The sequence below is a fragment of the Protopterus annectens genome, chromosome 10.part0 (assembly GCF_019279795.1).
Source record: "Protopterus annectens isolate FY-2018-M chromosome 10.part0, PAN1.0, whole genome shotgun sequence".
Classification (NCBI taxonomy): domain Eukaryota; kingdom Metazoa; phylum Chordata; order Ceratodontiformes; family Protopteridae; genus Protopterus; species Protopterus annectens.
The window spans coordinates 317181390-317209369 of NC_056744.1; the positions used below are offsets into that span (position 1 = coordinate 317181390).

Consider the following 27980-nt stretch of genomic DNA (forward strand, 5'->3'; position numbering starts at 1 on the left):
CACCTGAAACAAGCCATCAGAGTCAGTAATCTTACACGTAATTACGAGATAAGCACCTGAAACAAGCCATCAGAGTTAGTAATCTTACCAGTAATTACAGGATAAGCACCTGAAACAAGCCATCAGAGTTAGTAATCTTACCAGTAATTACGAGATAAGCACATGAAACAAGCCATCAGTTAGTAATCTTACCACTAATATACAGGATAAGCACCTGAAACAAGCCATCGGAGTTAGTAATCTTACCAGTAATTACGAGATAAGCACCTGAAACAAGCCATCAGAGTTAGTAATCTTACCAGTAATTACAGGATAAGGAGCTGAAACAAGCCATCTGTTAGTAATCTTACCATTAATTACAAGATAAGCACCTGAAACAAGCCATCAAAGTTAGCAATCTTACCAGTAATTACAAGATATGCACCTGAAACACGCCATTAGAGTTAGTAATCTTACCAGTAATTACAAGATAACACATGAAACAAGCCACCAAAGTTAGTAATCTTACCAGTAATTACGGGATAAGCAATGGAAACAAGCCATGAGAGTTAGTAATCTTACCAGTAATTACAACATATGCACCTGAAAAAAGCAATCAGAGTTAGTAATCTTACCAGTAATTACGGGATAAGCACTTGAAACAAGCCATCAGAGTTAGTAATCTTATCAGTAATTACGGGATAAGCAACTGAAACAAGCCATCAGAGTTAGTAATCTTACCAGTAATTATGGGATAAGCACTTGAAACAAGCCATCAGGGTTAGTAATCTTACCAGTAATTATGGGATAAGCACTTGAAACAAGCCAGAGTTAGTAATCTTACCAGTAATTATAATATAAGCACCTGAAACAAGCCATCAGTTAGTAATCTTACCAGTAATTACACAATAAGCACCTGAAACAAGCCATCAGAGTTAGTAATCTTACCAGTAATTACAAGATAAGCATCTGAAACAAGCCAAAGTTAGTAATCTTACCAGTAATTACACAATAAGCACCTGAAACAAGCCATCAGAGTTAGTAATCTTACCAGTAATTATGAGATAAGCACCTGAAACAAGCCATCAGTTAGTAATCTTACCAGTAATTACAAGATAAGCATCTGAAACAAGCCAAAGTTAGTAATCTTACCAGTAATTACACAATAAGCACCTGAAACAAGCCATCAGAGATAGTAATCTTACCAGTAATTATGAGATAAGCACCTGAAACAAGCCATCAGTTAGTAATCTTACCAGTAATTACAAGATAAGCTCCTGAAACAAGCCATCAGAGTTAGTAATCTTACCAGTAATTACATAGAAACAAGCCATCAGAGTTAGTAATCTTACCACTAATTACAGGATAAGCACCTGAAACAAGCCATCAGAGTTAGTAATCTTGCCACTAATTACAAGATAAGCACCTGAAACAAGCCAGAGTTAATAATCTTGCCAGTAACTACACAATAAGCACCTGAAACAAGCCATCAGAGTTAGTAATCTTACCAGTAATTACGGGATAAGCATTTGAAACAAGCCATCAGAATTAGTAATCTTACCAGTAATTATGGGATAAGCACTTGAAATAAGCCATAAGAGTTAGTAATCTTACCAGTAATTACGGGATAAGCACCTGAAACAAGCCAGAGTTAATAATCTTACCAGTAATTACGGGATAAGTACCTGAAACAAGCCAGAGTTAGTAATCTTACCAGTAATTACACAATAAGCACCTGAAACAAGCCAGAGTTAGTAATCTTACCAGTAATTACACAATAAGCACCTGAAACAAGCCATCAGAGTTAGTAATCTTACCAGTAATTACGAGATAACACCTGAAACAAGCCAGAGTTAGTAATCTTGCCAGTAATTACGAGTTAAGCACCTGAAACAATCCATCAGAGTTAGTAATCTTACCAGTAATTACGAGATAACACCTGAAACAAGTGGTCAGAGGTGGTAATCTTACTAGTAATTACAAGATAAGTACCTGAAACGAGCCATCATAGCTACTAATCTTACCAGTAATTACACAATAAGCACCTGAAACAGCCAGAGTTAGTAATCTTACCACTAATTACGAGATAAGCACCTGAAACAAGCCATCAGTGTTAGTAATCTTACCAGTAATTACAAGATAAGCACCTGAAACAAGCCATTGGAGTTAGTAATCTTACCACTAGTCACAAGATAAGCACCTGAAACAAGCCATCAGAGTTAGTAATCTTACCAGTAATTAAGGGATAAGCACCCGAAACAAGCCAGAGTTAATAATCTTGCCAGTAATTACACAATAAGCACCTGAAATAAGCCATCAGAGTTAGTAATCTTACCAGTAATTATGAGATAAGCACCTGAAAACCAGATTTATGCATGAGGATACTCTGAAAACAGAAAAAAATCAAGTGGTTTCAAAAGCTTGAATAACAAGGAACAACAAATTTAAGATTAATAAAGGCCCTTCTCGTTTTGAGAGATCCAGTACTATACCTCTTAAGTATGCCATAGACTGGGGTAGTAGCTTACAATAACCGGAAAATTTTAATTTCACACAAAGGACTCACAGGCGAAGTGGGTCACAACTTATATTTGTAACAAAAATACCCACAAATCTAGAAGCAGCAAAGGAAACCTATAAATGTGAGGATTTTACCTTGTGTAGGTTTACTGCACAATGAGCCTTTATACATTAATCTAGACTGTGATATATCATAACAGTTCCCTGGCTACATTACATGCAATTACACACACACACATTTATACAAGTGTGTATGTGTGTATCACATGAATCTACAAACATAATTACATTGTTAGTAAAACAAATACTCTGTTTAGACATATAAATCAATTTAAGAAGTTTAATAAGTTTTTAATTTAGGTTACTTATTACCATAGTAAGAAATGAGAAGTGACACGGAAGACTTAAAATATAAGGAATATTGCTGGAAGGTTAGATTAGATGCTATTACACCATTAGCACTTTAGGCTTGATGCAGAGGTGCACCATACTTATTACGTAGGAGGCATGAGTTAAGGGGGGGATACAGGGAGTTAAACGTTGACTATGAAGTGATACTCATTAGGTAGGAAGCATGGGCTAAGGGGGGATACAGGGAGTTAAACAGCCGACTATGAGGTGATACTTATTAGGTAGGAGGCATGAGCTAAGGGGGATACAGGGAGTTAAACGTTGACTACGAAGTGATACACATTAAGCAGGAGGCATAGGCTGAGAGGGGGATACAGGGAGTTAAACGGTTGACTATGAAGTGATGAGTTTTTTTTTTTAAAAGTTAAGCTGGATGTGGAGAAGTTCCAGTTGTTATCCTATGAAGTCTAGAGGTGACATTTTGTTTAACAAACATAGAGATGCCCTCACTTTAAGTGCCATCATCAAGTGCTGTGGACCTGATAGGCTACTGTCAATGGCCTTGAACCGGGTCTCTGTGACAATACATATATCAATGCATTCCAGGATAAGGGCCATCTGTAAAGAGTGGAGTTTTCTGTTAAGGCTCCTAGCTCTGAGCAACAAAACACAAGTGTTGATTGTGTCGTCTTCTTCCATCCTTCTCATTCTATGGGCTACTGGATCGGACTTGGATTTGACACTGGCACCTTCAGAATCTCCAGTCCAGGAACTCTGCCTTCTGTACCCATAACTCCCTGCTCTGTTTCTCTTCGGATCAAGTTTGCCCCATCACTGTCTCTAGAACCATGGACAAAGGGAAAATAATTCATACAAGTAATAGGAAAAAAGAAGCCTTAAGAGGCAACGCACCAAACAAATGGAAGATGGCAAGTGTTAACCCACTTCACAAGGGTGGACTACCAACTGACCCCAGAAACTACAGACCCATTAATCTGACTAGTCTAATATGCAAAGGCATGGAATGAACTATCATGGAAAAGATCAACAAAGATACTGGCAACCTACAAACACTTGACCCATCCCAGTTTGGTTTTGTCAGTGGAAGGTTATGCCTACTTAACCGGACAGATTTCTTTAAGAAGGTAGCCAAGGCAAGGGATGAAGGGAAAACTGCTTACAGTCTACCTAGCCCTGGCTAAGGCATTCAACACGATATCAAACTCGTGTACTGTAGGCAAACCCACAGTAGTAGGTGGAAATCTATACACAACTTGCTGGATTGCCAGCTGACTCAGAGATAGGAGCCAAGAAGTCAGGATTGGGGACACCACTTCCACCAGGAGGGAGGTCATCAGTGGAGTACCACAAGGCTCCATGCTGGCGTACTTATGTTTGGCATCTACTTCTTGGAGGTCAAGGCTAATGTCAAAAGCCTCTGGTTCACCAAGTTCATAGATGATTGCAAATAGGGAGCTATCATAAATTACCCCCTGACACTAACTTCCTGCAACAGGGTCTAACGCAAGACACATGACTGGTGACAAAGCCATGGACTAAAACTCGATACAAAGAAGTGCAAAATAGTGCCTTCTGGGAAACCAACTACCCAGGCAAATTACTCCACTGATAATGCACCCCTAACAGTTGGCCTGGCAGTTAGAGATCTGGGAACATATGTAGACAGTAATTTGCCCTTTGACCAATATGTAGCCAGGCTAGTAAGAAAATCATTCTAAGCCACCAAACTTACAAGTAAGTGTACGGCATCCAGGTCTAAGGAAGTTATAGTAGCACTACTCAGCCCTTATTAGACCTATCACAGAGTACAATGCCACTTCAGCATGTATCTGACTGAATTGGGTTTCATTTAAATGTAGTTTGTTACACAGACATATGGCATTCTCTCTGCATAAGTCTAGAAATGCAGCCATATTAATGCAGACATGCATCTTCCTTATCTTCATCTCTTTCTCTGTCTACACTTTATTATCAATCCCCGATATGGAAGGCAGTCTCTAACCTGCAGCCAATACTTCTTGGCCTCATCCTACTCTTATTTTTCCCTCTAGCTATTTACTCTCAGTACCTTGGTTCGTTTGCCAGTTTTCTCCAGTGAATTCCAGTCACCTCATACCTAATTTCTGTACTCCTACTTGCAGTCATCTCTATTGGCAAAATTACCTTCCTCCATTCATGCGATGGCTTATTTCTAGAATACTTTCTGCAACTTTATGAACATAACATTCTGCATGGTAGTTATTACTCTTCTTAAGCATATACATCCAAAATTCCACTGTCTCCTTATTTCTTGAACTCCCTCCCATACTTCATTATCACCTCTTTCCATTTTGAATTATAACTTTCAGTTTGTGTTATGTACGAGTCTTAATTGTACAGCTCTAAAATATCAATTCAAATCAGGTAATCTTAAAATACCTTGTTATATTGGGAGGATCAACGTACCCTACTTAACTCTTGCCCTCTTTCCCTCCCACATAAATTTCTTCAGCTCTTTAATTATTGCAACATCTTTTCTTCTGGTTGATAAAAATGTGCCTCACTCTTACATAAAATTAAAGGGAGTAAAACATTTTCACTGTGCGCGCGCGCACACACACACACGCTGTATGTGTGTGTGCAAACAAGAGCTCTCAGTTCCTCAGTTTTTGTATCATCTCTAGTCTCTTGCCACACACACTTATTTATTTATTTATTTATTTGCAGTTGATTTACCAGGATAGTCCATTGGGCCAAGATGAACCCATTTTTAATGGAGTCCTGGGGAGAAAAGCTCCATAAACAAGGTTACAAAAGGTTTTAGATTACAATATTTACAACAATTACACCATTAGAGCATACAATTTCTGGTAGAAGCAAACTGGTGATAAACATTACAGATGATACAGACTAAATAAAGTAAGCAATTCCAAAGTGAACTGAGAAGCAGTTCTATCATTAAGTAGCTTGCGATTTTTTTTTTTTTTTTTTTTTTAGGAAAGCAGAGGTAAGGAAGTTCCAATGGAGGAGAAAATCAGTGTAGATCAAGAAGGATGGGTGCAACAGCATTCCCACTGGGATAGTAGATGAGAGTGAAGCTTAGCTGCCATAAAATAACCCTTTTAATTCATACTCCTAAATACTTAATCATAAATACTTAATCATATTGTGTCTCCATAAATACAGGTATTACTAAACTAAGTCATGAGTGGATATATAACTTACAGCTATAGCGTTTGTTTTATCTTCATTAATTTTACACCCAGAAAAAACCTGCATATGTCTCCAAATGTTCCACAGCACCACCTTTTTAGCATTTATCAAGTACAAAATATCATCCACAAATAAAGCCAACTTTTCCTGATTATACAATTATATCCTTCAATTTCTGAGTTCCTTATTTTGACAGTGGCTCTAAATATAAATCAAGTAACAAAGGGGAAGGAGGACATCCTTGCTCGAGTTCACTGTTCAAACTCAACTTATCAGAGTGGAACCCTTCCACTTTAATTCTTGCCTCTGATCTTTTATATATCCTCCCAATTAACCTTATTATTGTATCAGAGGAATGCAGGTGTTTCCAATACCCTACTCATAAAAATCCCAGCTTTTTCTGTCAAATGCTTTTGCTGCATCGAGATTCACCAACAGCAGTGGCACTCCCTCTGGATTATTTTTGTTCTATTAATGCAGTCAAAAGTATGTCTCCTTTCCAAATAAAACACATTGATCCATATCTGTCAATTTTGGCAACACCTTTGTCATTCTTTTAGCTAGTATAAACAAACACTTTAATACTTTGTAATCATGGTTTAAAATTAAACTGGGTCTGTATGAAGTTGGTCTGACAAGTCTTTGGGTAATACAACCACCATAGTTTTCTTCCTCCCCTCCTTCTAAAATATTGTTACAGATCTTCTTCTCTTTCCTCCCTTCTAACTTCCAAACTTCTGCAGAAATACCATCTCTTACTGAAGACTTCCCTGCAGAATGATTATACATCACCACTTTTATCTCATCTCCTCCTATTAGATTTGTTGAGCCTCATCATCTTCTAACCTTGGCATGATTATGTCTTCCATAAATATTTCCATTTGTACTCTTTCATAGTTTCCACATTCCTCTGCTTTATACAAACTTTCATATTTCTGAAATATCTCTATAACCTCTATAGGATCTCTGATTATTTTTCTTGTCATAGGCTCCATAAGTTTGGCTACAACACTTCCTACTGTTATACTTGAATAAAGGTTTTGGAATTACTGAAAGCTTCTAACTTCCAAGTCTGTTTCCAGTTTGCTTGAAGAGACTGTCAGCATTTTACATTTATAAACTGTTCTTTGGTCTGCAAAGACTTTAAACATCTTACTCAGTGTGGAACTTCGCTTTGGATTTACAGCTTTGGCTGCTTCTTTTACACACTAGCATTGCCTACCAGTGATCCAGCGAGTGAACTTGTAAGTCAGTATTGTGCCTGGTTTGAACTTGGTCTGATGTTTTATTGATTTTATACTTCCTACTTTCTGCTGCCCAAGTCACTGTTCTAACATTTTTTTTGTGCTCAGGAATTATCAAAACTAGTTGCTTGACAGCAATATTTCTAAATGCATATGTATTACCCAAATACTCCCTTATTTCCTCTTTAGAACTAAGCAGTTCCTTCTCTTCATGTTCTGTGAAATTCTTATACTACAATACTTGAACCTTTATCAGCCCCTCTAAATAATCTCAGTTTTACTTCATTACCCTGCGTTATCTTAGTTTTCATTGGTGAATGATGTGAAACAGTTATTGGAAGTTTGTCAAAGCTTTCAATTAAATGCACATGTTCCTGAAAAATATAATTTCTATTCAGTCTAGCCCAGTTACTATACCTTGGGGAATAATACATAAATTATTTCCAAGTTCCTACTCTGAATTCACCTCTTCCATAGCATATCATACATTTCTTCAGAAATCTTCCCTCTTTTGTTATATTTTCCCTCCTAGGTCCCCTGAAACATCCTCTCTAATGCAAATAAGTACCAGTCTCACCTATAATCAGTCTTTAGCAGGGATTATTACTTTTTCTTCCAAAAAATCTTAAGCTCCATAATAGCAGTTTTTGGTGGAATATAAATACATGCCAGTGTAATCCTCCTCCTTTGCCAATAGACTCTTGTTACCAAAAATCTACCATTATTGTTTTTTTTCCTTCTTCCATCACTACTGGAGTCCCTCTAGCAATCAGTATTTTCCTCTTCCTGACATTCTGAATATCCACCCTAAAATCCTTTCTTTATCATGTTCACGTGCTAATTTCTTTCTAAATGTGTCTTCTGCAGCATTGCCAGTTGCTCTCTGCATTTCTTAATTCAGTACACTTTCCTTTTTGTTTAAACTTGTAAGACCATTTACATTCCAAGATATTATGGACAGAGTAGCCATTATGATAAAAAGCTATCATTCCCACTTCTTATACCTGACAATTTTTTTGAGTATGTATTTCCAACTTTTGGCAGGCTGATATGTTATACAATTGTTTATTTTCACCTCAATTTAAACCCATGTCACATTTCTCCAAAACTTTTTGCTTTTTCAGAACATCCTCATCCCCTATTAACTTAAAACAAACAAGCAAAACTATGTACATTTTCAACAAATGAAGTTTAAGCCCTGCAGATATAAGCACAACTGTCCCAAACTGGCAGCTGCAAACACAGGCATAACCTAATTTAAAATTAAGGTTACCCCATGCTAAAGCAAATTACAGCCTGTGTTTCCACTTACACTGATTGCTATTCATAGGCAAGTACTAGGGTAGCAGCCACTGTGGTCCATTTTTAAGCCTAGACAATTTCTCTTTCAAAAGTGAGAATCACACCTCATACCTTGAGTCTATGAGGTAAACACATTTTCCATTATACCAACACTGTCTGTTCTTTTCCAATCGCTATCCCCCTCCCAGATGTGAAAACAACTTACATGCTTTCAGAAAACATTTGTGTGTAGCCATAAGGAAAAGTGCACTGACTGTCTTTAAAGAAAACTAAATTATGCACTGTTCTACTGAATGCATTAAAATGTTAAAGGCTGCTGGGGAAGCTATTATCTCTTAATTTAACTTCTCATGATTTCACAGTGTTTGTTTATGAAATACTTGTCATTGTACTTCTACATTTTGCATTCCCCTCAGCAAGAAATGTTCAGAACTCTCTGGATTAATTCTTTGCACCTGCAGACAGCTTGTTTCTATGTAATAGTCAACAATGAACTTGCTTGCAGAAGAATGAAAATCTCTGTAAACTTTACTCAGAATAAAATGCCCATAATTCCCCTGGGTAACTGCCGTCAGCTGAAAGTTTTCTGACTCACACTGAGAACATTTGCAAATTGAAAAAAAAAAACTACTTAATATTAGGGTTGCCACCTTTTCAGATGGCCAAAGTGAGACATTTACAGGACACGCATCAGATTTTACAGGCCGACACATATCCACGGTCAGTACAAAGGATAGAACTTTACTTTTTTGCCTAAATAAAAGCTTATTCTTGTAGCAGATTAGTTGCTTATTCTGTCTCTTGTAACATTTAGGTATTTTAGATACAGAAATAACTATTACATAAAATATGGGACAAGATTATGTCCTACAATCTGAGGACATTTGCCATTTTTAATATTTCTGTCAGGACACAATTGCCCAAAGAGGGACTGTCCCTCGCAAAGTGGGACAGGTGGTAACCCTAGTTAATATTCTTTAAAGATGAAAGAAACTTAGCATTTTTTTATGCCTTTCAACATTTTTTTCTTTTTTCCAAGCCTATTTCTTTACATAAATTTTTTAAGCTTAAGCCAAGGGCATTAATCTAGACATCAACCCCTGCAACAAGAGAAATTATAATCTTATTTCTACATATAATATAATATAATATAATATAATATAATATAATATAATATAATATAATATATAATATAATATATGTTATACTCTGCCCCAAGATCACAGCACTGGATTAACTTAAACTTCCTTCTGTTCAGTCCTTCTTCTCATTATACTACAAAGCCTATATTTCTTAGAACTAAAAAGGTACTTGTTTACTATCATATCTTTAACACATACAGCAGTCACTAAACCAAACCCTCTCATATTTTAAATATCCTGGCTGCACATTTTACAAAACTGCTTTACAATATAACAAGCAGTTTATATCTTGAATTGTTTTATACAAATATTAATAAGACCAAAAATTGTTTTACTTACAGCTACTACTTTTTTCATGTGGAGTACATGCTTTATGGTTCACCCTCAAGTTCAACAAAGTCAACAAAAGTCCAATCTTTTCTTTGCCACCGCTACCTGCAAAGCCATATTTCACAATGTGCCTGTTGGTTTATAATCTCACAATTATTCATTAATTTCAGTGCTGCTGGTCTTCCTCCTCCTCATCTCCATCTCCCAACACCAAAGTCTGGTTTAAGCCCAATGTACTTCTGATCCTTCTCGTCAACTCTTGTGTTTTTTCGATCTCTCAAGCATTTTCCTTTGGAACATTGGAAAATGTTTTACTGGCAAAGTCTCTCTGTGAACTTTATTATCAGAAAAATAAGAAGCACAGTCCCCTTCTGTTCGCTGGCTCACTTTTTGTTGGATAAACAATTTTATTTCCTCCTAAGTCTGTTTTGTATAAAAGAACTTTTTAATTCTTCAATTTAAATACTCTGAAGACAGCTAGATACAGCAGCTCTAATGTCACACACGCTTTTCAACATTCACTGATTGCAAGGATAAATTTGGCTCTCTTCTGCCTGGTGTAAAGTAAATAATCATTTTCCACAAACATTCTGCTGTATCTATTTTGTAATAATTTTCCATTCTAACACAGTTTTGTCATGATGAACTCTTTCTACTGATATGACTACATACTTACCAATACAGGTCTTGGCTGCTTTCTAATGGCCAGGTTTGGAGCAGACACTTGATGGGCCCTTTCAAACGAATCTTCTTGTGGAACACCAGTCCAGATGCTTACTTGTGCTTTCATAAAATTAATGAGTAAGCGGTATGCAACTGAGTACAGTTGGAGTTTCTTCAGTCAGGTTGCATAGGGCATCTGTTTCAGGCCAGTTATCATCTTGGTGAGGTACTTCTGTGGTCTTTCCAGCTGTTGCAGGTGTCTTGTAAGGTACATCCCAAATGGGGCGTTGTACTCTATGATGGGTGTGATGAGTGATGAGTAAAGGCACATAACCTCTTTTGTTCTAGATGCGAACCCTTTTGTGATTAGGTGGGCCACATAGAAGGATTTTCTAACCACCTTGGCAATATGATCATCAAAGGAAAGATTAATATCTACTTGGGTCCCCAGACCCCTTATTACATTTTCTGTATTTAGGAGACTACCACGTATGTGGTAGTTCATGGGTACTTTGATTTTTCCAAAGTGACTTCCTTTTTGTTTTATTCCAAATATTGTTTCATATTTTATCAACCTTCCTTATTAATCTTTTTTCTATTATTTTCATAAAGCTTTTATAATCCACATTATTTAATACTACCAGTCTCCAATTTTTGTCTGTTTTTTTCTCGCCCTTTCCCTATAAATTTCATTGCTCGTACACATATTTGTCATTTATTCCCTCTTCAAACCATTCATTCAATACCTTTAAAAATATTCCTTTTGCCATTCTTGTATGTTCTTGTGCATTAAATATTCAAGCCCATCTAAACCTGTGGCTGTTTCTATATTTATTGCTTTCAATACATTTCTAAATTCTGTCATTTTGTTACATATTAAAAATTCTGGCAATTTCTTCTTTCATTCTGTTATCGTCATCAGTTAAGTTCCATCTTTTTTATAACGTTGCCTGTTGAAAAGATTTTAACAATATGTTACTTGTCTGCATGATTTCTTTTTGTGTATCCATTATACATCTTTCCTCATTCCTTAACTCTCTTATTATTCTTATTTTTTCTTTAACAATTTTACTTCATGAAAACTTTTCTTTTTTTAGAAACTCTTCCTTATTGTCTGCTATACATCTAAAATTTGATCACTGATTTCTTTATATTTGTCACTATCCTGTATTCCTTATGTTCTTTGCTATTCTAATATCTCCTTTTTCTATTTTTTCTTACAAACTAATCAACCTATTTATAAACTTCTCACATTTATATGATCTATCATAACTGATGTATTATTTATTTCCTTCACTTGCTCAATTAGGTCTGATTCAGTAATTCTTTTTATACCTGTGCCTATTCTTACATAACCTATTCTTTCTTGTACTTCAGGTGGCGCAGTGGTGCAACTGTTAACGTTGTTGCCACACAGCAAAAGGTTCTCTGGTTCGATTCTTGGCTGGGGTGCCTTCTGTGTGGAGTTTGCATGTTCTCCCTGCATTCGTGTGCGCTTCCTCTGGGTACTCCGGTTTCCTCCCTCAATCCAAAGACATGTGTCTGGAGCATTTCTCCCCCGGCGAGAAGGGAAACTTTTCACAAAACAGTGGAATCACTGCCAGCACACACCAAGACATTACACCAGCAGTGATTTCCCACAAATAACAATGATTACAGTTCCCTAAACTGGCACTATCTAATTATAACTCTTACAAACTAACAAAAACATCACTACCTTTATAAAACACAGATAATAAAACATCAAGAATGAGACACATTCTGCACAAATCAGCTAACTAAACCACTTCTCAAAATTCAGCTTGAAAATACAACCACTACATGCATGTGAATAAATGTGATTCTACCAAATGTGTGTTCTATTTGTTTCTACTGCTCTACCAAAAGTACTGTAACCAACCAGTGAACTGGACACACTTCACAGAATGGCACTTATGTTGTTTGTGATGCCTTTAGGATGGACAGCAGGAATAGGAAATCTTCACGGAAAACTTACATTCTTCTGGTAGGTCTGTCAGTTCCACAATATATCCTCTATGCATTTTCTTCCTATGATACACAGTATTTTGATTATGCTTTGAACAGTCCATGCAGGACCAAGGTAATACAGATATACCGAATGGCCTTTCTGTGGCATAATTTTCTAGCCACAAAGATATCAGAGAAATAATGGCTAAGTTATCATGAAAATTTAATGAATAAAAACAAACAGACAAAAAAACACGGAAACATCTTTATGCAATCAGAACAGGACATAATTGTTTAAAAAGTTGAAGAAATACATTATAAATCACTGCACGTTGATGAAAATTTGTAATTCCAGTTGCATTCTAGTTCCACAGAAAACATCTTAAAGGGTGGGTTAAAACTCCTGTTTCACAAAGTTGTTCTCTGATGATGTACATGACAAAAGTGGCATCAAACTGAAAGTAAAACCCAAAATAATAAAACTCAGAAATCACACAGTGACTGATCTGCTGGTGGGAAGAATGCAGGCTGAAGGCCCTTCTGACTGCAGTCCACAAATGTTTTGATGATTTATCCTGTTTCTTCCTTGTTTTCTTAAGATTCATCTCTGGTTCAGCCTGCTGACTTTTTTTTGGTAAGGGAGAAGACTGACTTGTTTGTTAGTTTTCTCCCTAGGTGATTGTAATTCACAAATGTGTTACTTTATGGCATGACTAAAGTTCAGAAATTCAATGTCAATCAGAAAAGCTTTTCATTATATTCTATTACAACAGCAGAACAAATAACAATGAATGATTCTGAAAAAGGATGAAATGACCAAAGAAAGTCTATGAAATCATTCAAAGGACACTGAGAAACCACTATCAATTTAAAAATGGCAAGAACAACTAAACATGGTGCTCCAAATGTTGGTATTTATATAAGCTAGCACATGCAACACCAGATCAAATGAGAGGTTCCCTCACAGCAGGGAATACACAGACAGGGCTGGAAAAAATGGTCAATGCAGATGGATGAAGGTAAAAAAAGACCATCTGTTATACCTGCACGAAAGAGTCACCAAAAGGTGCATCTCTCTCTCTCTATGCATTGCAAGCAACTACTGACCTTTCATTTGTCAGTGAATGATGGACTCTTGTATTCCATATAATTACTTCTTCTTCTTCTTTCGGCTTTTTCCCGGTCAGGGGTCGCCACAGCGGATCACCTTGTCCGCACATTGAATGGCAGTGGAGTTTTACGGTGTCGAGTTGCCAGCCCAGCGCCCAACCTTCCACAGAAGGCACACTCACACGCACACCTAGGGCCAATTTAGAGTGTCCAATCCACCTGCAGCATGTCTTTGGGATGTGGGAGGAAACCGGAGCACCCGGAGGAAACCCACGCGACCACAGGGAGGACATGCAGACTCCACACAGAAGGCACCCCAGCCGGGGATCGAACCGGAGAACCTCTTGCTGTGAGGCGGCAATGCTAACCACTGCTCTTGAAATCACTGGTTTATGTAAATAACTTATTACCCTGTCCATTTTTCTTCTATACTTGTTTATTTTGTTCAAGATCACAACTTTTTATTAGCTGGTCTGATGAAGTTTGTTAAAGCAGACAGAAGTGTTTAGCATTTATTACAAAATTCAACAAATATACCAACAGTCTGCCTGGATTCTGCTCAGTGTGTCTCCTTTTTTTCTATCATAGTTTCATACTAGGCTAATTGCCCTTATGGGCCATTTTAAGCCTAGCCAATTACCCTAGGTGAGGAACCAAACCCTGTACCTTGTGTCTATAAAGTAAACATTAACCATTATGGCAACCTCCCACCCCAAAGTTTGGGATCAACAGTTTCAAACTCACATATCCACTGCTCAGAGGCCAACGCCTTACCACTAGACCATGGGGACACACATTTTTGTTCTCCATTAAACGTGATTGCTGACAATGGGATACAAACTCATGCTCTTCTGACTATGTGCACACACACAAGCGGACTACACCGAGCTAGAGAAATTAGTATTTAACACAAGCAGCATAGCTCAAGCTCTAATTAACTGTGCTCACTTCTTGGAAGAAATATGTGCTGCAGAACCATAATAAAGGGGCTAATAGACTTAGAACAAGTAAATCATTCCAGTGCACCAGAGATAAACAAACAACTAAAAGAGACAAGTAAGCCATCCCAGTGCATCAGCAGGATAGACAAAGGTCTAAAATAGACTGTGCATGAGGAACAGCAAAGAGCAGTACTTACCACACAACAGCTTCTAAAAAAAAACTTGCAGAAGTTTACTTAAAAGCTACCTTACATCATAAGAGTCAAAGTTGCAGCACATACCAGTGAATAGCCTTAATTATACACTCATAGTAAAGACATGAGCTACAGAGGCACTGTAACGTAGAAAGATTTTTTTTCCTTTCTGAAAAATGGCATTTCTTACCACTAGCTCCAGTTCTTGCAAGCAGCAGCCACTGTTGAACCATGTGGAGCACTGAGTAGTCACACCCGTAATGATATCCTGCATCACTTGCTTTCTGAGTGCAGGAGTCAGTGCTTTGATGGAAATATGTTGCCAGAGGACCAGGTTTTCTGTCTCACTCGAGCAGAACTCTTTTACAAATTCTACCTACAGAAAAAAAGACAGATTGCGCTTTTAAACACCCTAATTTCAAGGCAATTTAGTCTTCTGCATAATACATTTTTATTAAATTTACCAAATGCATTTAGCAACTGGATAGCCACATTAAGCAAAGGGGGAGACTGAAGCCCACACTTCAAATTTCATCTGCATAAAAAAATAAGGAAATGCTTCATAAATAAAAACAGATATGTCCTTACCACAAAATCACAGCTATGTCTTTTTCCACATCAGCTATCTGTGGAAAAAGACCCTCCTTGATAGGCCCTCCAGTTGCGTACCCTCTTCCCAGCCAGCGAATGGAACACTTCTATTGTATGTACTCAGGTTACGCTCGATGAAGCACATCATGTCACACACACTGGTTACATTAACTATCTTAAAAATATATTTTTCCTGTAGTTTAAAAGGATGCCTGCAGGATAGCATGTGAAGGAAATAATTAAAACAAGTTCAAACAACAAAGAATGAGCCTCAAGCTGAAGTGGACTCTGCTTCTCTATACACTGACAATGAGAAAGCCCATACAGAGACTTTGCCAGTGAAATGTTTCATTGTTTCAAAAACAAATGCTTAAGTTACAGAAAAAAAAGCTCAGGAGCCAACTAGAAGAATCAGGGGTATTATCTGGGACTCAAACCACAGACTGGTGTTGGGAAACTGAGATAAGGAAGAAGACCAGCAACAATTTGAAATGAACAAATAAGTTAATGGGAAATTTATGAGTAAGTGGGAAAACTATACAGCATCAATCCTACTAGATGTAGGTTAGACATGTGAACTGTGGTTCTATAAGATGATGTACATGAAACAGACTGAGGATTTGCTGCTGACTGCAATGTAAAGCATAAACTCTACTTTACGCCATTAATGTTTAGGAGGACACGGAAGGGACTAAAGTAGTAAATAAGTAAATCCATTTTGTTCACATTAATAATTAAACCTTCCTAATGTAAAATGCAATCTATTTTGTAAAGTAGGTCCTATGCAGTAAGGGGTATGCATCTTAAATATAAGATGAGAATTTTATTAATGCTGCTAAAATGCTATTATCATTAAAGCAAGAAAGTCATTTTTCTTAGTTGTAATTTAACAAGATAAGAAAGGCTGGAAAGAAGCAAGTTAATGTTGTGATCTTGGGTTGCTGGGGGAATGCAAATGTGTATTGATTATATTATATATAAAATTAAAATATATAATTTCACGTGTTTACAAAGGTAGATTCCTAGATTTATATTCTTATTTGAATTTCTAACGATTTTTGTTCAGGAAAAATACTTGATAAATGAGAGAAAATGATTAAAACATGAAAATGGTATTTTTTCTTGCATTTGCAAATTAGCTCTTTTCCTCCCATTATCAGTTGCTTTTAGCCAAAGCAAAGCAGTCAGCAATCTGAGGGTCATGCTGCTCAACATTAGAAGTCTAAATCTCAAAATGCACTCACTCGAAGCACTCCTTAAAATGGAGAACATCAACATTTGTGCTGTAATAGAGACATGGTTCAAGGCAGCAGAAAGCACCCCTGCACTACCACGCTACAACTCATTCCACACCTTTCGGCCCCAGAACTTGGACCAAAGCTCCAAAGGCGGTGGTGTTTCCATATTCATAAAGGATGCACACACCTCCAAACATAACGTATCAGAGATACTTCAGGTGCAGCTAACATTGGTTAAGACAGCGATTCGGGTCATTGCCTGCTATAGGTCCCCAATCATGTCCCAAGACTCGCACTTCATGTTCCTAAGCACCCTGGAGAATATTAGGGTCCAACCTAAAACTCTCTTACTAGACAACTTCATCTATCCCTCCATTAACTGGGTAAACCACTCATGTACCAATACACTTGCCAGGTGTCTCCTGGAGTTCATTAATTCCAATGTCCTGGACCAGTGAGTTCTTACCCCCACTAGAGTAGCAATATCTTTGATCTGGTCATCAGTAACATGGGCGACCGTTGCTCTACACCAATAGTCAGCTACTCCCTGGTTAAATCCAACCACAAACTGATCACCTTGGAAATCCACATCCCACCCACTCCCCCCGCAAAGGTAACCACCATGAAAAACTTCTCTAAAGCTACCTTTGGGCCCCTAAAAACAGAGGTGGCTAACATCACGGCACCCAAGCTAATGAAGAATAGTTGTGTGACTGCAGAATCATACACCAATGCACTGTACGAACATGTACACAAATGCATGGATCTCACCATACCCAATAGAACCAAGATACACTCCTCCAAAAAAAGGAAGCCAATCTGGTGGTCACCTGCCATAAGCAAACTCTGTAACAGAAGGAGGAAACTGATGTGCAATAAGGTGAAGTCCCAAGACTGGAAAAACTCCCTTATCAGCCTCAACAAAAAGTTGAGATCCCTCATCAAATCCTCTAAAGCTAGCTATGAAAACAGATTTGCAGCAGATAATAAAGACAACCACAAGGCCTTCTATAGTTATATAAAGAATCTCCATGGCAATACCCAGATTTGCTCTGAGCTACTGCACAAAGGTACCTTCTATACCAAGACAACAGATATTGCCAGTATACTGGCCGACAAATTTAGTGCCAACTTTACTCCTCTCCCTCCTCAAAGGGCCAATCACAATACCAGAAGATTGCCAGGCACCCAGTATTACTGTTGCAAAGGTTAAAACAGCACTGTCCAAGGCCAAGAATACAGCTTCTATGGGACCTGACAATATCCCTGGTTGTGTTCTACATGAGCTACAGAGTGAACTGGCACCTCACCTGTGTGCCCTGTTAAATCACAGCCTCACCTCAGGTTTTGTCCATACCGAATGGCACACTGCTACAGCCATCCCTTTCCACAAAGGAGGAGCGACTACAGACCCTAGGAACTATTGCCCCATTAGCCTGATGAGTCTGATATGCAAAGCTATGGAATGCATCATCATGGACCTAATAAACAAGGATACAGGGAATCTCCAAACTCTGGATCCCACACAGTTTGGTTTTGTGAAGGGTAGATCATGCCTACTCAACTTGGTCGACTTCTTTGAGTCAGTCACCAGAGCTGTGGATGAAGGCAAGGTGGTTCATACAGCCTACCTTGATCTGGTCAAGGCTTCTGATACCATTCCCCACTAATGAATCACAGAAAAACTCACTATGCTTGGCATCAATCTCTATATCACTAGGTGGGTTGCAAACTGGCTCACAGATAGAACCCACAGTGTGACAGTAGCTGACTCCCAGACAGACTACTGAGTAGTCACGAGTGGAGTCCCACAGGGTTTGGTCCTGGGTCCTGTCCTGTTTGGTATCTACTTCTCTGAAGTCCAGGCCAACACGAAGGGACTCTGGCTTACAAAGTTTGGAGATGATAGCAGGTTAGGAGCTATTATTAACTCCCCAAGTGATGCTGACATCCTACAGAATGGCCTCACTGAGATAGACGACTGGTGTCAGGAACCATGGCCTTAAGCTCAATGCCAAAAAATGTGTCATCATCCCCTTTGCGAAAAACTCTGTTCCCATGAATTACCACATTGATGGTAGTCCACTGAACACAGAAGGCGTTATAAGAGATCTGGGAACACAGGTTGACAGCAACCTCTCTTTTGATCACATTGCTACTGTGATCAGAAAGTCCTTCTATGTGGCACATCTCATTACTAAGGATTTTGCATCCAGGAAGAAAGAGGTCATTGTCTCCCTCTACTCTTCCCTCATTAGGCCAATCATCGAGTACAATGCCCCATTTGGCATGTACCTCACTAGACACCTGCAACAACTGGAGAGGCCGCAAAACTACCTCACAAAGAGGATCCTAGGCCTTAAACACTTGTCCTATATGGACAGACTAAAAAAACTCCAACTATTCTCTGTTTCATATCGCCTACTTACAGGCAATCTCTGCTGGACTTGCAAAGCCATGTCTGACCCAGCTCTGTTAGAAATGCTGCATCTAAAGAAATCCCAATCCCTCCGCACCACACGCTCCAGAGACCTCAACCTCATTACCGCAATTAACAGAACATGCTGGCAGGACAGGTTCATAACCCAGAGACTACCCATGCTATGGGACAGACTTCCCATACATGTCAAGCAGAGCACCTCGCTGACCCTTTTTAAGAGAAATCTTGATGAGTGGATTGGAAACAGAAAATTCACCCCGGAGATAACTCCAGTGGCTCTACTAGACAGAGGCACTGGGAACTAAGGTCGGGTGGCACTATGCCAGGGTAATCCTATGGTTAGGCTTGTAAAAGCCCCAGGGCCATTAGCCTAGTACACACCTATGAACCTATGAAGTGCAGGCAATTAAACACTACCGGCCTAAATAGTGCGTAATTACTGAAATATTCAATATACAATGTAATTCGCTTTTAAAGGGATACTGGAAAACAGTTCAGTGAGTTTGAAATGGTGTTAAGTGAAGTGTCATATATGTAATTGCTTTCCATGCAGCCTTGACACATTAATGCATTAAATATAAATAATGCACAGTTTATTTACTTAACGGTAGCCAGTGTTCTTTTTCTTAAGGATAAAAGTTAATGTTTACTGAAAACATGCAACTTGTTTTGCAAATCAGGGAGGGAAAATAGATAAGATGCAAACAGACAGTAAAATCTGGTAAGGAGGGAACATAGACTCTGACATACACATTAGAATGAGTAACCTTAACTTTAGAATAAGTAATATACGTGGCGGCAGCAGTCAGTTTTGTAGAACTGCTCCTCTTTTGAGTGGCAGACTTCTTTTTGGGAAATGTATAACATTCTGTGAGCAAGGAACTTTTTTATGGGAAATGTGTTTAGTTTTTTCCCCTTTAGTGTTTTTAGTGAAGCAAAACGTCTGGAAAAATGAGACATGGGCTCAAATAGAAACAAAAAGAAGCAACTACATACAAAAACAACCTGTTAGTCATTATTGTGCACATGTGAGCTGCAAAACAAACATACTTTAAAAAATTTGCCATGAATAATATGTGGGAGCGGCAGCTTTTTATCAAAATGCCTGCTTCTTTCAGCATTGACATTGAATGGTCTTACTGGCAGGAAAAAAACAAGAGTATTGAATTATATTAAGAAGTCTAGGGTGCAAACCACAATGCTACAGCAGTCATATTTCTATAAAAATGAGCATATGCATTTGGCAAAAAAAAAAAAAAAGGAATTCAAGGTGGACATCTAGTGGAATATCAGGGACAATGGAAAAGGAGAACAACAATGCTGGTTTTGAGCAGGGCCCCAGTTGTGATAGAATAAGAAAAAAGATAATAATGGTAGACTGGTGGTAGTAAGGCACTGCTGGCAGGGGGAAAGGATTACGCTAGCACATTTTTATTCCACCTAATTTACTATGGAGATTAGCAGAATTTGGGGATTAATAAGCAGCTTTTAGTAGGGAATATTATTTTAAAGGAGAGGCTGTATTGGTGGGATCTAAATGGGCAAATATAACAAAAGAGGGTAAATTTATGTAGAAGTACGAGTGTATTTGGTGGTGTGGAAGATTTGAATTCAGCAGCAGGAAGCCATAATGTACATAATATTCCTCAAGATACAACAACTGTGCTAGACTGAACAGAAATTATATTTCACAAGAACATGTGTTTTTAATTGAAAGTCTTGAGACCCATCCAATAACTATATCAGATCATACACCAATAGCAACTTAAATGAACATGCAGGCTAATAATGCAAAAAATGAGACAATAGTTCTTTCCTACTAAAAGAGAGGAATTTAAGGAATGGATGGGGGCATAATTTGAGAGTTATTTGTGAAGACAGTCATTACTTTGGAAAAGACAGCTAGTGAGACGAAATGAAAAAAGGAGTTTAAAACATGGTTGAAACTGTGATGCCCCTGCAATAGCCTAGTAATCAAGGAGCATTAATCCTCACCACTAACACCAACGAGGGACATGCACATTGGGAGGATGACAAATACACACGCAGTAAACTAAAATTTCCCTTAAGAGCACACACAGATCACAGTCAGTCTGGGGCTGGTTTCTCCCTCCCTCTCTCTCCAGATCCCCAATAAGACTCCCCAATGGCACAGCTCTAGGGTTAAGATCTCAGCCGAGTGGTCAAGCCAAAACCTCCAGCACCCTTTCTGTCCAACCAGTGCTTTGTGTCCCTGCCCAAGTATGCTGACACACACACACACACACACACACACACACACACACACACACACACACACACACTGAGATTTCATTTATATACAAATACACAGACACTCCTGGGCAAGGCTGGCACAGGTTTACTAGCTATGCCCCCTTCTGCCATACTATAAGGGAGAAATCACTGCCACCAACCACTACTTATCAGCTACTATAAGGCCCTTCCCAAAAGGTGACCAATTCTACTATGTAATGCTACTATTATCCAAATGGTAAGTGTGACCAAACTTTTAAGGCTATTTAAGAGTGGCCTGTACAGTGTCACCAAATACATATGCAAGCACTCTAAGAGCTTAAATATCTCTAAACAAACTAGCCACAATTAAAAGGTTTAACTATATTTAATAATAAAAGACAATATTGAATAACTCAATACAGTGACAACAGACTTTGCAGGACAGTCTCAAATAAATACAGAAAACATGTAAACTAATCTTTACTGTATGCCTATCTATATCTAAGAGAAATCAGTGTAACCTTAGTCTTACTTACAGAGGAAAGCAAATACAGATGAGAAGTACTGAAGATGGAAGTGTTCAGATCCAAGACAAGATAAAAAATGCACAGACATTCTCTCTGAAACAGTTCTTAAATTATTATCAAACATTTCTGCTGGGTTATCTCAGATTACATCATTCCTGTCACCTCTGCCTTTAGTTCCCAGGCTAACAGGAACTTAAAACATAACACATCTGTGTTAAAAATACTTATCTCTGAGAAGTTTTGCCTAGAACTGGAAATTTTAAAACTGTTAAACACTTTTACCTTGGAAACCTGTAATTATTTCTGTTTCCAGACAACAGAAAGAATTTCTAGCTGTAGACATTCTGTTTCTTTGCTGTATTAACTAACTTCAGAGCACATCATAAAACTCTGCACTTATTTTCTCAGAGTCTGCAAGTTAACTTAGTATGTTCTAACTTCTACCATGAAAACATACACTGGCATAGGCATATAGTCCATATACATTTCTGCTCTTCTCCAGCAGGGTGCACTGTGGTTACATTTTTGAAGATCAGCACATAACTTTTAGTTATGTACTCACCATAACTTCAGATGTTTGGGATCCATCTCGCCTACATTCTGACTGATGGGTTCGGAGCCGATCCTCGGCTCCGACTCGGCACGCTTATGCCAAAGAGCGAAGTCTCTTATTGGCTGAGCTTACTATATCCCAGGATGCACCACTACCAGTCCCCCAGATCTAGTTTGTCCGCATACATGCACACACGCATGCACTGCTTATATAACATTGACAGATGATACAAGATGAAAAACAGTAGAACCCAAACCGTTCAATCTCTTCTGATCTCCAAGGCAGGGGGAAGGAGGGTGGGTATTAGGAATGTAGGCGAGATGGATCCCAAACATCTGAAGTTATGGTGAGTACATAACTAAAAGATGTTATGTGATCCTATCTCGCCTACATTCTGACTGATGGGACAGCGTCCCTAGCACCTAAATCCTGGGTGGCTCACTGGAAAACACTCCTGAGTACCGTGGAAACAAATGATGCTCGTCCTTTAGATGCCACATCCAATTTATAGTGGGAAATGAAAGTGTGCGGGTTGGACCAAGTAGCCGCAGCACAAATTTCAGAAATAGCGAGCTTGGAATGGAATGCAATAGAGGTAGCCATAGCTCTAGTAGAGTGAGCTTTGACAGATGTTGTAAGTTGCTTATTTGAAGAGGAATAAGCTTGAGTTATGCAATCTCTGATCCATTTGGCAATAGTAGCTTTAGTGATGGATTTACCCAATTTATTATCTGAAAAGGACACAAACAATTGATCTGTTTTCCGAATTTGCTGAGTCCGATCTAGATAGAAGCGCAATTGCCTGTGAACATCCAACGTATGGAAGGTGTATTCCGCTTTGTTTGAAAATTTTGGAAAGAAAACTGGTAGCTCTAAAGATTGTTGGAGACAGAGATTAGAGCAAACTTTTGGGACAAAGGATGGATTAGGTCTAAGTGATACTCTATCCTTGTGAAAAATCAAGTACGGTGGTTTGATAGATAGGGCTTGAAGTTCTGAAACTCTTCTTGCAGAGGTAATTGCAATTAAGAAGGCAGTTTTCCAAGACAGATATTTCAACTCACATGTAGCAGCCGGTTCAAAGGGGGAAGATGTTAAGGCACGAAGTACCAAATCAAGATCCCACGGAGGCGCAGGATGAAAAACTGGGGGTCTTAAAAGCACAGCACCTTTCATGAAAGTTTTACATAATCTGCTGCTCATCAACGGTGGGTCTGTGGAATCGTGAAATTTGGAGATGGCTGCTAATTGGACTTTAATAGTAGAGACTGAAGATCCTTGGTTAAACAAGGATGTCAAAAATTTCAAGACCTCTGGTATCGGGGCGGTAATAGGGTCTAATCCTCTGAGTTGAGCCCAGATATCAAACCTCTTCCACTTACTGTGATACAACTTCTTAGTGGTGGGTTTGTGGGCTGAAGATAAAATGTGAATAACTTCCGGGTCCAAGGTGTGATTCCTGACTATAGTCGGAAGTGGAGGAGCCAAGCTGTTAATTTCAAAGTGTGAAGGGACTGGTGCTGTTGTCCCGACTGATGAATCAGAAGGTCCGGGATTAGGTCCAAGAACCAAGGACCGTCCAGAGTATATTTCTGTAGGTAGGGGAACCATACCTGACGAGGCCAATCTGAGCAATTAAAATCATTGTGGAGCCCAAGCGGGAAGCTTTCTGGATGACTTTGGGGAGGAGTGGAATCGGAGGAAAAGCATAAAAGCAGTCCTGTTGGCCAAGGTTGGACTAGAGCATCCGTAGCTGTCTCCCCTTGACGGGGTCAAGGAAAAAACCTTTGCACTTTGTGTTTCGTGGTGTTGCAAACAGGTCGCAGCACGGAATCCCCATCTTTGAAAATCTGAGCCGCTACTGTTTCGTTCAGAGACCACTCGTGAGGAGAGAGAATAGTCCTGCTCAGTCTGTCTGCCAATACATTGGATTTGCCTGGAATGTGGGTCGCTACCAGGAAGCACTTGGTAGCCACTGCCCATTCCCACACCCTCATGGCCTCTCTGCAAAGGGGGTAAGATCTGGTCCCTCCTTGTTTGTTTAGATACCAGACTACCGACATGTTGTCTGTGTGGATGGCGATAATGCCTTGAGGGAGAAACTTGTGGAGGGCTTGTAAGGACAGAAGTACAGCCCTCATTTCCAACACATTGATATGGAGAGATGTTTCGTTGGGAAGCCAAGAACCTTGAACTGACCTGCCCAGACAATGCCCCCCCCACCCCGTCTGGGAGGCATCCGTAGTCAAGGTGGCCACCGGAGTGGGTATAACAAAGGGTCTTCCCTGATTCAGATTGGATGGCAGAAGCCACCAGCGGAGGTCCCGTTTGCACGTTTCTGCAATCAGTATGTGATGATTGAAGGGGAGCTCCTGAAAAGACCATTGTGTCGATAACAGCCACTGAAGAATCCTCATGTGCAATCTTGCCAGAGGAACTAGGAGAACCGTGGCAGACATTGAACCTAAAAGTTGCAGGACCATCCTGGCTGGGGCTTTGGATCTTAGAAGCAGGGCTCGGACTTGATCTTGTAATGTTTGTATCCTTTCGGTAGGAAGGAAGATTCGCATTAATTTTGAGTCTATCTCTGCTCCTATGAATCTTATGCGCTGAGAAGGCAGCAAGACAGACTTTGACCAGTTGAATGTAATTCCCAGGGAAGCACCCAGGAGATGGTGGCTTGTAGGTTCTCTAGTAGTAGATGCCTGGTGGTGGCAGTCAGGAGCCAGTCGTCCAGATAGGGAAACACTTGGAATCCGAGACTCCTCAGGTGAGCAGTCACTACTGCCAAACACTTGGTGAACACCCTGGGGCTGTGGTGAGACCAAAGGGCAGAGCACAAAATTGGAAATGACTGTCTCCCAGGCTGAAGCGCAGATACCTCCTGGACGCCTGATGTATCGGTATGTGATAATAGGCATCCTTGAGATCTATGGAGCACATCCAAACATCTTTCTCCAACAATGGGAGAATGGATTGTAAAGTGACCATTCGAAATTTGGACTTCATGACGGACTGGTTTAGTTTGCTGAGATCCAAAATGGGTCTCAGGTCCCCTGTCTTTTTTGGCACTAAAAAGAACCTGGAGTAATTTCCGGATCCGATCTGGTCTGTGGGGACCGGTTGGATGACTCCTTTTTCTAGCAGCTTTGAAGCTTCTACGGCTGCAATTTCCCTTTGACTGGGTGGTGGGTCCGGGATTTTCTTGGACGGTGGGGGTGAGTGTGTGAAGGGAATGGTGTAACCTCCGGCAATAATCTGAAGCACCCATCTGTCCTGAGTAATAGACTCCCAGGCTTTTAGGTGCTTGGCAAAACGGCACCCGACTGGCTCCGGAGCAGCACAGCCGGGCAATCCCTCATGGAGTGTGGGAGGCTGAAGAGCCACGAAAGGACTCGCGGTCTCCAGTGTTGCGGGGGCCTCTGCCGCCTCTGGGACGGCGTCTCCCAGAAAAATGTCCCCGTCCTCTGCCTCTGGAAGGGGAATCTTCCTGCTGTTGAGGAAAGAATTTCAGTGATTTGCGGAACCACATCTTCCCTCCTCTTTTAGCCTTGGGATAAGGCCGAAAGGGAGTGGAATAACGTGCTCCTGGCAGATAAAGTCTTTCCCACCTGCCCACAGCGGGTAAGAGGGTCTTTTACCTTGGGGCCAAACAAAGAGGACCCACCAAAGGGAGCGCCGGCAAAGGAAGACTTGAAGGCCTCCATGAAATGACACAACGGAGCCAGGCTTGTCTCCGTGAGCCACGCCTGTGCCTGCCGCTCTGCCCGCCCCTTCGGCCGCATATGAAACGAGCCTCATGGACGAGTTAGAAATCGAGGTAAGGATAGCCAACTGAGAGCTAACCGACTGGGCTAGCTGCTCAGGTAGGTTACCTGAGAGGAGTCTGAGAGCTCCTTGACCAGATCCCTCTGTAGTCTGGTGAAATGTGCCAAATAATTCAGGGACCTCAGAGTAAAGGCCGCTGAAGTCAGGGTGCGCTTCCCGTGCGGTCCATGCTCCTAGACTCCTTATTAGGAGGATGGACGGACGTTGAAGCCTCTGCCACGTCCTGCTGGGTAGCAGATGCCACCACCATGGCATCTACAGCCACGCCTTTAGTTAAGAACTCCTTCTCGGGTGGAGCAGACAAAAATTTGTTAGGGCGAGAAGGCACTGGTTCCACAGTATCTGGATGTTCCCACGCCCTCCGACAAACCAAATCCAGGAGCTCGTCGAAGGGCGGAGACACCCAGGAGGCGGAGGGCTGAGCCCCGAAGGCCTTTAGGAACACCGACTCATCAGCGGAGGGGGGTTTGGAATTCCAGCCGCCTCGTTGCTTGAGGATCTCTAGAATGTCTGCAAATGAGACATCATCCGAGGACGACTTTGGGGACCCCTCCGCATCATCAAGATCAGTGTCCGATGTAAGAGACTCATCGGGGGAGTCCACGTGCTTCCTCTTGCACGATCTCTTCCTTGGGGGCTCCTCCGAAGACAACTCGAAAGACCCTCAGGAGGAGGGGAACCCCAGTGGGGGTAACCTCAGGCCCCGGGGCTCCGCTGCCTAGAGACAGGGGAACTGCCAAAGACCCAGTCTCCATGCCCAGGGAAGGTGCCGGCAAAGCCGTAGAGATGGCCGAAGAAGACTTGGCCAAGGCACTCCTCATAGCTCTGAAGGCCGGACCCCCAGAATCCTGGGAGGGTCCAGTCTCCGGAGCCATGATAGCAGACGGAAGTCCCGCGGCCGAAGCACCGAGAGGGAGGCTTGGAACCGACAGCATTGGTCCCGAAACGTCACTCCCGGGTCCGGCCGAAGAAGTCCGTGTGCTAAACTCGGACCCGAAGGCCGGGGTTGGAGTAAGGGTCGGAGCCGACCCTAGGATCTCCACTGGCTCCATCAGCACCTGCTCCGACGGAGCCGAAGCGGTCGGAGGAGGAATGGCAATGGAATGGGCTATCGGCTCCGAAGCCAATTGGGTCGGAGCCGAAACAAATTTTTGAAAGACTGGGGACTGGAAGAGTCTTTGGAGCACCCTGTCTATGTCCGAATCTGACATCCTTGATGACCTGGAAGAGACCGAATGGGTCCGAGTCGGCCTCTCCAACGGTTCCAAGGGACTAGGGGACCGGCTCCAAATCGACTCGACAATTATCGGCGCCGAAGGAGTGTCCAAACCAATTTCCATCGGTGCCGAAGAGGAAGTGTCTGAGCGGACAACCTTCATCGGCTCCGAGATCAGTGGAGCCGATGAAGGTGACCCGCCTCTCGATGCCCCAGCCGTCGGCTCCGAACCCAGAGGAGTCGAGGTTGGAGGCATCGAGGCAGACCGTTCCGCCCTCGGCTCCAAAGTCCGTGGAGCCGAAGGAGAAGCCTGCCTATGTCTTTTGGCGGTCGGTTCCGACGGACTGGTCGGAGCCGGCCCGTTCTTTAGCAGGAGAAGGAGAGGAAGCTAATGC

General features: G+C 40.7%; 1 protein-coding gene across 1 annotated transcript in view; it reads right to left on the reverse strand.

Moving 5' to 3' along the window:
• Positions 1–27980, reverse strand: part of CCHR10.PART0H1orf112 (chromosome chr10.part0 C1orf112 homolog) — a 2885111-nt gene that overhangs the window by 1106898 nt on the left and 1750233 nt on the right. The window contains exon 18 of the mRNA XM_044086752.1: positions 15148–15333. Coding sequence (XP_043942687.1) covers positions 15148–15333 — 186 coding nt within the window. The remainder of the gene's footprint in view (positions 1–15147; positions 15334–27980) is intronic.